The sequence below is a fragment of the Liolophura sinensis genome, chromosome 8 (assembly GCF_032854445.1).
Source record: "Liolophura sinensis isolate JHLJ2023 chromosome 8, CUHK_Ljap_v2, whole genome shotgun sequence".
NCBI classification, from domain to species: domain Eukaryota; kingdom Metazoa; phylum Mollusca; class Polyplacophora; order Chitonida; family Chitonidae; genus Liolophura; species Liolophura sinensis.
In genome coordinates, this window is record NC_088302.1 from 50,151,171 (window position 1) to 50,164,477 (window position 13,307).

General features: G+C 40.4%; 1 protein-coding gene across 1 annotated transcript; it reads left to right on the forward strand.

Moving 5' to 3' along the window:
* Positions 1 to 242: 242 nt before the first annotated feature.
* On the forward strand, positions 243 to 9,496 carry LOC135473640 (sodium- and chloride-dependent glycine transporter 1-like; the record flags this gene model as incomplete). Its single annotated transcript, XM_064753502.1, has 12 exons — positions 243 to 390; positions 722 to 853; positions 1,827 to 2,036; positions 2,519 to 2,813; positions 3,338 to 3,476; positions 3,892 to 4,130; positions 4,618 to 4,855; positions 5,217 to 5,348; positions 6,031 to 6,130; positions 7,332 to 7,432; positions 7,758 to 7,922; positions 8,429 to 9,496. Coding segments are annotated over 12 exons (2,190 nt in total), but the record flags the coding sequence as incomplete, so codon positions are not given.
* Positions 9,497 to 13,307: the final 3,811 nt, after the last annotated feature.

Genomic DNA, 13,307 nt, shown 5'->3' on the forward strand with positions numbered 1-13,307 from the left:
CAGGTCTAGGACACGTGACAATCCAGATTTCTCTTGGTCTGTTGGGACTTTACGTCAGTATGATTATTAGGTACTTGGCGAAGGGCGATCATTTCCAAAGGGCGCTTTCTTGCTTTGCTCATAAACTTGAAGGCGCTGATATTGGTGAAACATTCTTGAGCACGGCGTATAACATCAAGAGAATATGTAAATAACTAATTCAACATGTTCTTGTGTTGTAGAAGGCGGAGGCTGCCTTGAACGACCAGGAGCTGAAGGATGCGGCTGAGGATGCTAAGGAGCGTGGTCAGTGGGGTGGCAAGCTGGACTTCCTTCTCTCCTGCATCGGCTATGCGGTCGGCCTGGGTAATGTCTGGAGATTCCCCTACCTATGCTACAGAAACGGAGGAGGTAAGACATCTGGTGAAGGTCACCTGTTTGACACTAGGGACACCTTAAAAATGGTGTGCTTCAACGTTTTGTTGGGATACGCATCTAATGATATGTCCGGGACTAGTATTTCAAACAAGCTGAAAGAAATGGTGATGTTAACTTATTCGCGTTGTGCTCAGAATGATGTCTTCATTGTGAAAAACAAAAAAAAAAGCAAAATAACCCCATGATCGCCGTTGAATTATTAAATGATGCATATGCTAAGAAGAAAACGACAAATGATTAATTTGTCTATAATTACGCAAAAACTAAAACGGCTAAACATAAATGTCCGTATTTGCCCTTTCAGCTGTGTTCCTCATCCCCTATATTGTTATGTTGGTACTTGCCGGACTTCCCCTCTTCTTCATGGAACTTGCCTTTGGTCAGTTCAGTTCCCTCGGCTGTATCACCGTCTGGAGGGTCAACAAGCTGTTTAAAGGTAATCCTTACTGTCCATCCTGCTGACTATCGGTTATCCGAAATTTTTATCATGTAGTCTAACGGTAATCCTCGCTGATCATCCTACAGTCAAACGGTAAACCTTCCTGACCGCCTTGTGGTCTAACCGTGATCTTTAATGCTCATCCTGCACTCTAACGGTAATCCTCTTTATTCCTCTTGAAGTCTAACAGTAATCGTCGCTATTCCTCCTACAATCTATGCTCAGAGTTGGATTTTCGAGAGCATGCGACGCACTGGTCTTGTATCTCGAAAAGCTCCGTCCTGGATATATCACTAATCAACCTATAAGCTGTTCGCATATCCCTTACTTTCCTGCTCAGTTTCCTTAAAGCTCTATGGTCCTCAGTCTGCTAAACGTGTATCCACCAGGAACACAAAAGATTACCAGCTTGAACTCGTAAAATGTTAACCACATTAGCTAATAATATTAGTTTTTTTAGTTTGTTTTCAAGATTTTTAATGGATACATGAAATCCTTTATTTCTTAATATGGAGTATACGAGGTGCCTAACATATAAAAGTGCAAGAAAGTTTCTCAGCATTATTTTTGGGGGTGAAGAGAGCCCAAACTGGGGACGCTTAGCTGGTCCCGCGTTCCCAGTATGTTCTTCGATGACGTCATTTCCGAATATTTCCGACTCTTAACGGAAATATGCATAAACAGAGGGTTATTAAGAAACATAAAATATGCCTCAGAAATAAAATAAAAAAATTCTCATTTTTTGGCGTATCTTTTTCATTTTCTTTAAAACCATAATTTTGATTTATACATGTAGTACCTTTTCATGTAACATTTTAAATTAATAAACATTTTATTTTTTTTTCAACATAATAGACATTTTAGACTAAAAAATTGCATAAGAAAAAAGACCCCCCCCCCTCCCACTCTCTCTCATTCTCCTTATGCTTTTTAGTGTATATGTAATGTATCATTTACATCTTCTGCGCAGGTCTGGGCTGGGCTATGATCACGGTGTCCTCGCTGGTCAGTGTCTACTACAACGTGATCATCATGTACGCGCTCTTCTACCTGTTCGCGTCCTTCACCTCGGAGGTTCCCTGGCAGGAATGTCAGGAACCCTGGGCATCCAGCACCTGTCTAAAGCTTCAGAGGATCCAGGACTACGAGACAGACTTCGAAAAGCTGTCGTCCATCACAGGTAAACACAGGTTCATATTGAGGTTGTGTGACCGTGTCTGGTTGAGCAGTACACGTGCTTAGACGATAAGGTCGAAGTTCAAATCCAGCCTTCGCTGGATTGGCTGTGGCTTTACGTCTGATGCTTTGCCGTGAGACTAACATGGTGCGGTGGCTTTCCCCAAGTTCTGACTGGTTTCTCCACAAACAGACGTATATAGAATATCTTCGGGTACATTTTCAAGTATTGCTTGCCATGAGAAGATTATATTTACAACCTAAAGCGCAATCTCAAAGAATCGCAAAGACGGTGGTTTACCCCGGGCACTTCGGTTTTCTCCACCCATCAATAATTCTGACTGTCATCGTGGCATTCCTCCACCTATAAACAAAACTGACTGTCATCGTATAAGTGGCATTCCTCCACCTGTACACAAAACTGACTGTCATCGTATAAGTGGCATTAAACAATCAATCAATTAATCAACCAATATCTTCTTGCAGATCGGTACAATATGTCGTGCACGGCAGACACTTTACCAATGGTCAATGTGTCCGTGAACGGGTCTCTGCTATTGGACACAATGATCAGCGACACCAACATAACCCTGGACAACCCAGCACTGGCAAACTTCACCGTTGATAAACTAAGAATAGACCTGTTGCCGAATGTTACCTTACTCCTTGACAATTTACCGGCACCTAACGCCACCGTTGGAAACACGGTCTACTACATTCTCAGGGAATATCTTTCAGCTTGTAAAAACAAAATTACTTCGCCGAGCTCCGATTTTTGGAGGTAAGAGTACTGTGTGCCGTTTTGGTAGACCCTTGTTGGAAAAATGTAGATTGCTGCTTAGTAGATGCTAGACCTCTGTTTATAATTCTTTGTGGACTACCGTTTTGTAGACCCCTGGTTGAAAATCTTTGTGGACTACCGTTTTGCAAATGTTTTTATGGATCCCTAATGGAAAACCCCTTTAGACTTCTTTTTTGCAAATGTTTATGTAGACCCTTTTGGGAAACCTGGAGGACTACCGTTTTGTAGGTGAAAAATCCTTTTTTTACTGTTTTGTGAATCCTTTCTGGGGAAAAGCTGCAGGGCTACGGTTTCGTAGATGTTTACGTAGACCCATGGCGTGAAAAGCTAGAGGACTACCGTTTTGTAAATGCTTATGTAGACCACTGTTGATAAATTTTTGTGGACTACCGTTTTGTAGATCTTTATGAATGTCCATGGTTGGAAATCTCATATACCCCCCCAAAGCTATAATTTCGAATCGGTAAATGCTTTAATTCATTTTAATTGGGTGTGGTCAACAGCTATTACATGTACGAGCTGGAGGAAGGCAAAGGGATCGAAAGCCTAGGAACGGTCAAATGGCAGTTGGCCTTGACCTTGCTCCTAGCCTGGGTCATCGTGTTTCTGTGCCTAATGAAGGGAGTGAAGTCCTCAGGAAAGGTTAGATCTTACAAATTATACTGTTTTCTGCCTCTTCTATCTCTTCCAGTACGCAAACAACATAATACACAGCTGTTGGTCGAGTTTCCAAAGACGATTTGCTTCTGCCCACGTTTATTTAAGACTCATGTTCGAATGCATTTACCGACGGCTTTCTGAAGATCTGCTCTAAAATGTATGTCACATTCGACAAAGGCCATGGTTATGGACCTGACAGAGTTTAAGAGACACATTTGGCATATAACCTGAGAGTCGTGGAAATCGATGTGAGCTCCGAACCAACCAACCCAACACTCTTATCGCCTGTACGCATAGGAGTATCCCTGAAAGTCAACCATTAAAAATATCATCATAAGCACTCAGACAGCTTCATGGCTGGTCATATTTGAGGTTACATTCCATTTTTGTTGTCCAGGTCGTGTACTTTACAGCCACGTTCCCGTATTTGGTACTGGTCATTCTGTTGGTCCGAGGGGTCACTCTTGATGGTTACACGAAAGGTATAGAGTTCTACATCATTCCAGACTGGTCCAAACTGGCCAATCCGAAGGTGTGGGCAGACGCAGCCACGCAGATTTTCTACTCACTGGGGCCAGCATTTGGAGGATTGATAACGTTTGCCAGTTACAACGAGTTCAACAACAACTGTCTCAGGTACTCTTTATAACCTTCAACATCCGCCACACAATTTCTCTACTTGTCAAGATCACACTTTGTCGGGATCGTAAACCAGACAGAAATTTCACCCTGACCAAGATTATTAGAAATATACAAATCCTCATCAAAATAGGAAATAGTGGTAGCAACGACTACTTGAAAAAAAAAACGTATATAGAAACACATTTGTCGCAGCTCTGTTTAAGCAGAGCGAACGTGTGTGTTGGCGGTAAATCCAAGTGTGAAACCTCACGTAAGCGAATGATTATGAATTCAAATATATTTTGAATGTATTTTTAGAGTGCATGTGTTGCAAAAATTGCTGTTGTGGTGAAATTAGTATGTTTAGTAAACCCACTGTAAAACCGTGTGCCAAGGGTTTTCGTGCCTATAGATGCTTTCATTATCTAGTTTTTATATAGCTTTCATTAGTTCAGTTCTAAGCCACCCTATGTACTGTTGTTTTTGTTTTGTTGTCTCTCAGAGATGCCGTGTTGGTCACCGTGATCAACTGTGCCACGAGTGTGTTTGCTGGATTCGTCATCTTCTCCGTCCTGGGCTTCATGGCCTATAGCACGGATCAGTTGGTGTCAGAAGTGGCAGCTGACGGACCGGGGTTAGCCTTTATTGCTTATCCAGAAGCCATAGCCAAGATGCCTGTAGCACCATTGTGGGCTATTCTCTTCTTCTTCATGTTGCTGACTCTGGGTCTAGACAGCCAGGTAATATCAGGCGAAGTGTTAAGATACGCCGTTCAAGAATAACACGAATGAAAATACTTCCCAGAAGATCATTTTACTATGCTGTCCCGACGTTACCAATGCATTTACCATGATGACGTATACCTTCAGTGGGGAATGCTCCGTCATGGTTTGATAGTCGTAATCAAACGTAATCGAATACTTTAACTGTTGTAAGGTCAGTGATTTAGTGTTTGTAAGTGTAAACCAAATGAATAGTATACTTTTCCATTTTAGTGACGTTTTTATTGCACTTGAAAGAAGGGAGGGATGATCTTGTTACTTTCTTATGCTTTTTAACCATTACCTTAATAACTGCTGCAAACCTATTTTATGTTTTCAGTTTGGAATGATGGAAACGATCATCAGCGCCATTTCCGATGAGTTTCCGAACATTCTCCGACATCGAAAGATGCTCTTGACAGCAGTTTGTTGCTCCGTAGGTTTTCTAGCTGGGCTTCCTTGTGTTACTCAGGTATGTGCAGAACAATATTGACCTTCTCACACATGAGTGTTCAGCATGGTTTAACTCGTGTGAAAAGATAGGCAAATGTATTCTGGTTACAATGTATGAAGCAACACTGGTATCGTCAAAGCTTTGTTCATTATTGGTAGACTCATATAAGTGTTTTTACAACAGTTTCTTAGGTAAAAAGATATGTAAAGTCATCTGATGTATGTTTCAATGTCCAGACCTACGGAAATATTAAAACGGGTATTTGTATTTATCATTGTGTTGTTTAACGCATATACTCAAGCATTTTCAACTGATACTAAAGCGTCCAGTTTTGTGGGTGATTGAAATCGGAATACCCGGGTAAATATCAATGTTTGGCAGGTCACTGACGGACTTTACGATGTAAAACGTGTACATTTGCTCGCCATATTCGTGAAGGCTATTGACCTTCTGTGAACGTAAGACTGCACAAAACGAGCACCGTGGACTGTTTTTTGCGGAGAACTTTCTGACCAACAAGTTTCTCGCTTTACAGTTCAGAGACATGCTCAATTATTATAATATGAAAACATAATCCTTTAAGGAATTGTTAATGGCGTTTTACCGAGGTTAATTCCACTTGAGGCCATGCCTGATTTTCTACGCCATTTTAAAGTTTCTTTCTACCATTTAACTTGGCCTAACTTTGCTTTCTCCACAGAGAGGTATCTACGTCCTACAGCTAATGGATTGGTACTGCGCCAGTTATTCTCTTCTCATTATCTCGTTTTTTAACCTGGTCGTCATCATGTGGATTTACGGTACGCCACAAATCTGTGTAAACTTGTGTATATACCCCCTCCCCTCTCCTCCTCTCCCATCCCCTCCCCCCCCCCCCAACACACACACAAAAGTATGTATCAGCTGTATTGCTCAAACAACACTCGAAACATACAGTAAAAGATCACCGAAAGAAAAACAATGGCCAATTAATTAGTTATGACGAACAAGATAGTGACAAATTACAAAAACGTCTGCACCACAGGGAAAGTAAAGCTAAGACAACCCATGTATAACACAAAAGACAATGGCAAAGTATTTTAGTTATGTACCACTCGCAAAACAATGATGAGAGAATGATAAAATGGTTACGCACCACAGAAAAGAGAACGAAAACATGCTTAATTACCATATGAAAAACAAAAACAAATTCAGCAGCTATCACACTAAAGCCGCTTAACGACACGAAAGACAATAACGAAATGGTTAAGTCTGTCACACGAAAGACAAGCCTAAATTTTGTATATATCACACTATTAAAAGACAGTTGCAAAGTGCCCAGGTTATACTCGAAAGCCAGATAAGCATTCTGTCTAAATATACCAATTGCCAGATTTCATAACGTGTGAAAATATCCTGAATTGGTTGCCATTCTGCGGCCGCTGAGATTTCAGAGTAGGCATATTTATCACGCATTAAACCCCTCGCCAACAAACAAAAGCCACCTGTTTTACCCTTGAAGCCACGAAAAGTCATAATAACAGTTGTACTCTTGGCAGCTTTGGTGGCCTAATGGCTAGAGTGTCCGCCACGAAGTCATTGCATCTGGAATCCATTTGGGTCGTTGCATACCAAAGACTTTTAAAATGCTACTTGTTGGTACCTCCCTTTGCGCTTAGAACTGAGAGGTTGGAGCAAAGAAAGAGGACTAGTTGGCTGGTAATGTGACTGGAAGGGGTGTCATGTCTGATGCCTTCGGCATGGTATTTAAGTCGCGTCAGCACTTTGGCTCAATGGACTCGCCACAAGAATGTACAATAAACTGGCTTGATTGAATATTTTATGACATGCTGTCTGTTGCTAGTTGTTATGATCTGATGTTACTGTCCTAATATTTTGTTTTCTCGTTTACTAATAACGACAAACACCCATATGCTCTTCTATAATCCTGACGTCAGCTCACCTCAATACATTTTTCAAAGTTATTCTTTTTAGTTTTCATTCTGTAATATTTTTTTTCAGGTTACCGAAGGTTCTCGCGAGATATTGAGATGATGATAGGGAGCCGCCCTAACTACTACTGGGCCTCCATGTGGTGTGTGATCACACCCCTTGTACTCGTGGTAAGTATGTGTGAGAGTACTTCTTGTCGTATGGATATTGAATCTTAGTTTGTTACAGGATACTGTTTCATTCTTCTTATTGTATTTGGGCACATTTATTACGCTAACTTATTTCAATAATCTTTGTTCAGATCTCTACCATGAAAATTTTATTTTTACTGCTGACACAATGGCTGGTTCTTAAAACTTTATGCAACTGACCTCTGTTACAATTACTTCATGCCAGAAATCTTGCGCTTTATTGAAATCCTATCTAAATGTGGGTGATGATGTAAAATAGTTTCCTCCTTCATATATAAACTAATGATGGTTTTGCTTTACACAGTTTATCTTCATATCATCGGCTGTTCGGAACACTCCGGCCTCGTATGGAGATTACGTGTTCCCCGAATATGCTCAAGGCCTGGGTTGGGTTATGATGGCAGTGTCTATAATCAACATCCCTATCTTCTTCATTTTCGAGGTCATCCGTGATAACGAACTGATGAGCGTAAGTCAAGCCCCACTGTTTACATTCCAGGGATAATCTGACCCTGCATGGAAAGCACAGTAGGCCTACATGTACATTATAGCGCCTCGCTGTAAGACTTCTACTCCTCTACATTTTACTGTGCTAAAATGAACAAGAAAGACTAGATAAATATCATTAAGATTGAGACTTACATGAGATTATTCTTATTTATTTATAACACTGTTTTAGTCGTATGTAGCCACATTCCTGTTTTTCATCATGTCTGTGAAGAGCTATATGCTATGTATGCGCTCCCCAACTTTCATATCGATGCCCCAAAATGTCTGAGTTCTCTCTACGACAATCTAGGGTCGCAGAGCTTCCAGGTCATAGGCGGCCACGGGACCCCCACCGGTAATAAGCTGAGATGGTTGCTCGCCTATTTTTGGGAATGTATTTTGTATTGTTTTTTTTATACTTTGGTTTTTTTTGTTTTGTTTTGTTTATTTCCTTTTTTCAATTTAGTGACTTTTTTTAAATTTCAGGCTATTAAAGAAGCGATGTCCCCGGCAAAGACATGGGGTCCCGCCCTGCCAGAAAACCGGACGGGTGATTATGCCTATACCAACAGTGCGTATCAACCGGACGAGGTCGTGCTGGACACCGTGTCCAGTGACAACATCACTGCTAACGGTCAGACGAAGGGTCATCTCAACGGTCAAGCGAACGGCAAAGCCAACGGTCAAGCTAATGGGCAGAGCCCACCAGAGTATCCAGGAGAACCAGCAAGATTTTCTGCTTTAGACCGAGCGGAAGAAGCAGACACGCACATGTAGAGAAGGATAAAGATGTCTCGAAGTTTACCTGCTCATTTATCAATCAGCAAACTGTTCATATATGCAGATTTACAGCAAAATGCGGTCTGGTGTAAAATACCAGGGCTTTATAACTTTAATGTCCACAGCTTTATGAGAACCAGTAGTTCCAGAAACTTTCAGTTACACATTCCATAAATTTTGTTTTAGAAAATATACATATCGAGAACTCGTGTCAAAATACTCAAGTTTTATCCAGGTATACTATATGTAGTTTTGTCATGTGCGGTTTAACGCATTGCTATATCCGTTGATATGAATACGTTAGCCTTTAGTGGCAATTTCGAGCTTATATCAATGTTTGCGTTTTCGGAATTTAATATTTCTTTTCCTCGTTCCAATACAGCCCGGATTCTCCCCATATTTTTTTTTACAGATGAGCCAAGCTCTAAATACTCCATCCGTAAATTTTAGTGTAAATGTATTTAAGATGTATACAAAATTTAAGTGAACAATACTGACTGACAAATCTATCGGGTATATTCCATAGTAGAATGAGTTCAGGGCTTCCTTATATATTTCAGGCTTCCACCATTTAGCCACGTGAATGACACGTGATCATGATGCGGTAAATTATCAGGGAGTTTGTTTATGACTACCGTGGTATTACATATCTGAAATAATTTTTGTGATGTTTATATTTCTGTAAAAATTACCAGTTGTGTTTCCTTTATATATACTTTTATTTGATCATGTAAAGACTTTTTCATATTTTTGAATAAAATAATGAATAAGCAACATCAAGCATATGATGTAATATACAATACTTGACACTAAGGGGTATATATGCTGTCAGAAGATCGTGCCTGTAACGAATGACACGAGTGACACACAGGCTGCGGCTTTTCGTAAGGATGTTTATCGGGTACCTCGTAAAGGGAGGTAATTTCAAACACGCCCACTCCACCCGATTTCCTCCTGTCCCAAATCTCACCTCTGCTTTACAAGCGAAATATTGAAATATTAAGTTTTTGAACACTACTCACGTAAAAAATATGGAACCATGCATAGCGTATTTGTAGTCAGATTCAAACTGTGCCGCTAGGGGGCGTTCCCCTGGTGGACTAAGCCCCCAAGGCCTGGTCCCTTTGCATTGTTTTAATGTTATTGTATATTAAATGTGATGACACCACAGCATTTTGAGTGACCAGTGACGCATAATAAATTGCAATTAACATCAATGCATGTGAATGGGTGGGGGGGGGGGGGGATTTGCTACTATTTATGCATTTACATGAACAGTTAAAATAAAACCCTAACTGAGGTAAATTAACAAGAGGCTGTATTTCACCGATTACGTGTGAACATTTGCCAACTATTACACTGTCGTCGCTGCTCTGGATTTACCCTCGGTGCTGTACGTCTTTTAAGTATAGAGTACCACCGCAGCTTAGGTCAAATGACAAAGAGGTCGTATTACACCCGCTATATTGTGACCATTTTTCAGCCCTGCTCTTCTTGTTTCCTCACCGTGCTGTAGAGTTATGTATCTGAAGCTACTGATAATTCCTATAATACAATTGAAGAGTGCAACCAGAGCAGCCGTGACAGTGTGATAGTTGACCAATGGTCATACCTAACCGGTAAAATACGGCCTCTTGCCAACTTACCTCAGCTTAAATGCTCATGTAAATGCTTAAATGCTTATTAGCAAATTATACGCCCCCTAGCACCATGGCTTAAGCAGAATGAGATAAACATATAGTGATGTTAATTGCAATTTATTACACTTCACTGGCATGGAATTAATCAGAATGTTGCGTTGTGATCACATTTAGCGTACAGTAGCATTACAACGATGACCTTTGTCCTTCAGCCCAGAACCATGCCTCTGATGCTGAGACTGACCCGTGATATGTTCTTCCAGTAAAGTACATATCTGTTCGTCGGGTAAGTTCCCAAAGGTCGGTAGTTTACCACAACACCCCACCCCCTCCACCTCCGCAGTCCAGTTGACTTCAGCCATAAAACTGACCGTCATGACACGGCGTTTTCTTTCCACAAAGATATAGGCCTACACCATTAAATTGTTTGCATTCAGTGAGGGTGAGAAGTAATGCTATGGCTTTCAACGCAATGAATGAAGCTCGGCCCTTGATATATAATATAATAGACCCACTCTGATATCCAAACAAGGTATCCATGTGTGGAATAATTCCATAGGTATATGACATATAAAAATGTAGAATAAAACCATGCCTTATATTTGAAGATGATAATTTTGACTGCCTATACGCGCGCTCTTGAATCAAACGTCTTAAGTGAATTACACGTCACATCATATAAGCATCATACTGACTTACTCTCCGGCCGTACGTGGGAAGGTCTGGCAGCAACCTGCGGATGGTCGTGGGTTTCCTACGGGCTATGCCCGGTTTCCACCCACCATAATGCTGGCCGCCGTTGTATAAGTGAACTATTCTTGAGTACGGCGTAAAACACCAATCAGATAGTCATTTAATACTGAAGTGGGAAAAAATGACGTATTGGATGTCATCCAATACGTGGACCCTTTTGTAAAAGGTAATATTCACAGCTCTGTCGGAAATTGGTGCAATGGTTCCGCTGCAGTGGACCCTTGTAAGCGCTATCGTGCTCGTGGCTCTGTCAGAAGTGGGTCTTTGGTATGGTAATTGGTGCTCATGGTTCTGTCCTGCCTCGTATCCTCTATGCCACCTATGGCTGGTTCGACTCTTCGGTTCGTGTAAAGAAATTTAACACGGGTCTGATAAGGAGCAGTACTATCCATGGTCCATATTTTATCAAATGTCTTAATATAATTAAAAAGGTGTACAGACTTAAGTAAATTATTCACACATGTACAATTTAAATGGTTTGTTCTAGGAAATTAAAAATTTGTACACTGTTTTCTTTTTACTGCAGTGCAACAATATACTGCCTACAATTTGAGCTCTTTTTTGTGCTGAGTTTGACTTTTTAAGCATTTGCAATGTTTGACTTATGTCAAATGTTGCTTAATGAACACGAGGCGATTCCTTACTGGTCCGGCAGACTTCGATTTTTCTCCTCTCTGTGTGGTTTTCTTCCATATAAACCCATTGTAACTGAGCTATTCGTGAGCTACTGTGCAAACCATTAAGTTTTTAATAAGTAATAAATGAAAGCAAACAGAAGCCTTCTCTAATCGATAATATCGAAAGTGGATGATATTCTTATATTCGGAACCAAACAATATATTAGATCGTTATACATGCACCAGGTGTGTCATTCATTACACTTTTCATAAAGATAACATCAGTAGGTAAAAGGCAACTGATGCATAACAGACGATCTGAACATTTATCTGTTATCAATTATTAACAAGTTCAAGTTAGAAAATATTGAGGTAAATATTAACAGGCTTAAGTTTTGTAAGGCTGTCACAGTCCTGAGGCATACTGAAACTTGAAACTGAAATACTATACGATTGTTTCATATATATATATACGAGGCATTCCTGACTTAGGGTATTTAGCTGCCGAGAAATAATCATCATTCGGTAAGTAAAAATTTCAACAAAATTTGATAGAATTTCTGCCCAGGTAAGGGAAGTAACTCTAAACGCCTTGGGTAACGGCTTTGTTCTTGATCGCATCTCTCACCTGGATCAGACAACTGTGGTTAATTTTAGCATTAACACCCTAAACTGTGTTTGTGAGGATTTTCACTGCCCGATTGATTTATTGATTGATTGATTGATTGATTGATTGGCAAAGATCGTAGGCACCGCTTACAACATTGTCTACGTCGTTTGACGGCCGTTGTTGAGCTTGCGGACAAGTGCCGTTATATTCATGATATCAACTCAATGAAGCATTCCAAAGACGGAGCCCTACACCGACACAGTCGTTACGCTTAACCAGGGGCTAGGAGCATTTTATTCATCGTGTTGATTAGATCGCCACACTGCAATCAGAACTGGCCTTGCGATTATTGTCCGGGAACGTCCTTATTGGTTTACGGCTGGTATACGAATGTAAGTTTCGACCCTGAAAGTGTAGAACCTGAAAGCTCCTGCAGAGTATTGGTAATGATGCTTTTGTAAAATGCAATTAACATCATTGCATTTTTTTTAAACCTAGTTCTGCTTAAGCCATGATGATAGGTGGTGTGTAATTTGCTACTATTTATGCAGTAACATGAACAGTTAGAATAAAACCCTGACTGAGATAAACTGACTAGAGGTCATGTTTTACCGCGGTTACGTGCGACCATTTGCCAACCATCACACTGTCGTTGCTGCTTTGGTTTACTCTCCATGCTATTTCTGCCTTTAATTATATTGTTTGCCTTCCATTAGTTAACAGCTACATTTTAAAACAGAAAGACACCTTTGCTTATATAATCAGTTCCATGTGATGAGTTCCAATACTGACTATTACCGAAATATATTTCCCATATTTAGTATTAATGTTTAAGTCAAGGTTTCTCCTCTTAACTAGTTACAACCGTAAAAACAGTTGTGTTTTGTGGAAGATATAAAAGACCAATGATATTTTTGTCTTGTTCGAAAGGTGCTATTGCCTGACACCCACAGCAAAATGCGTTC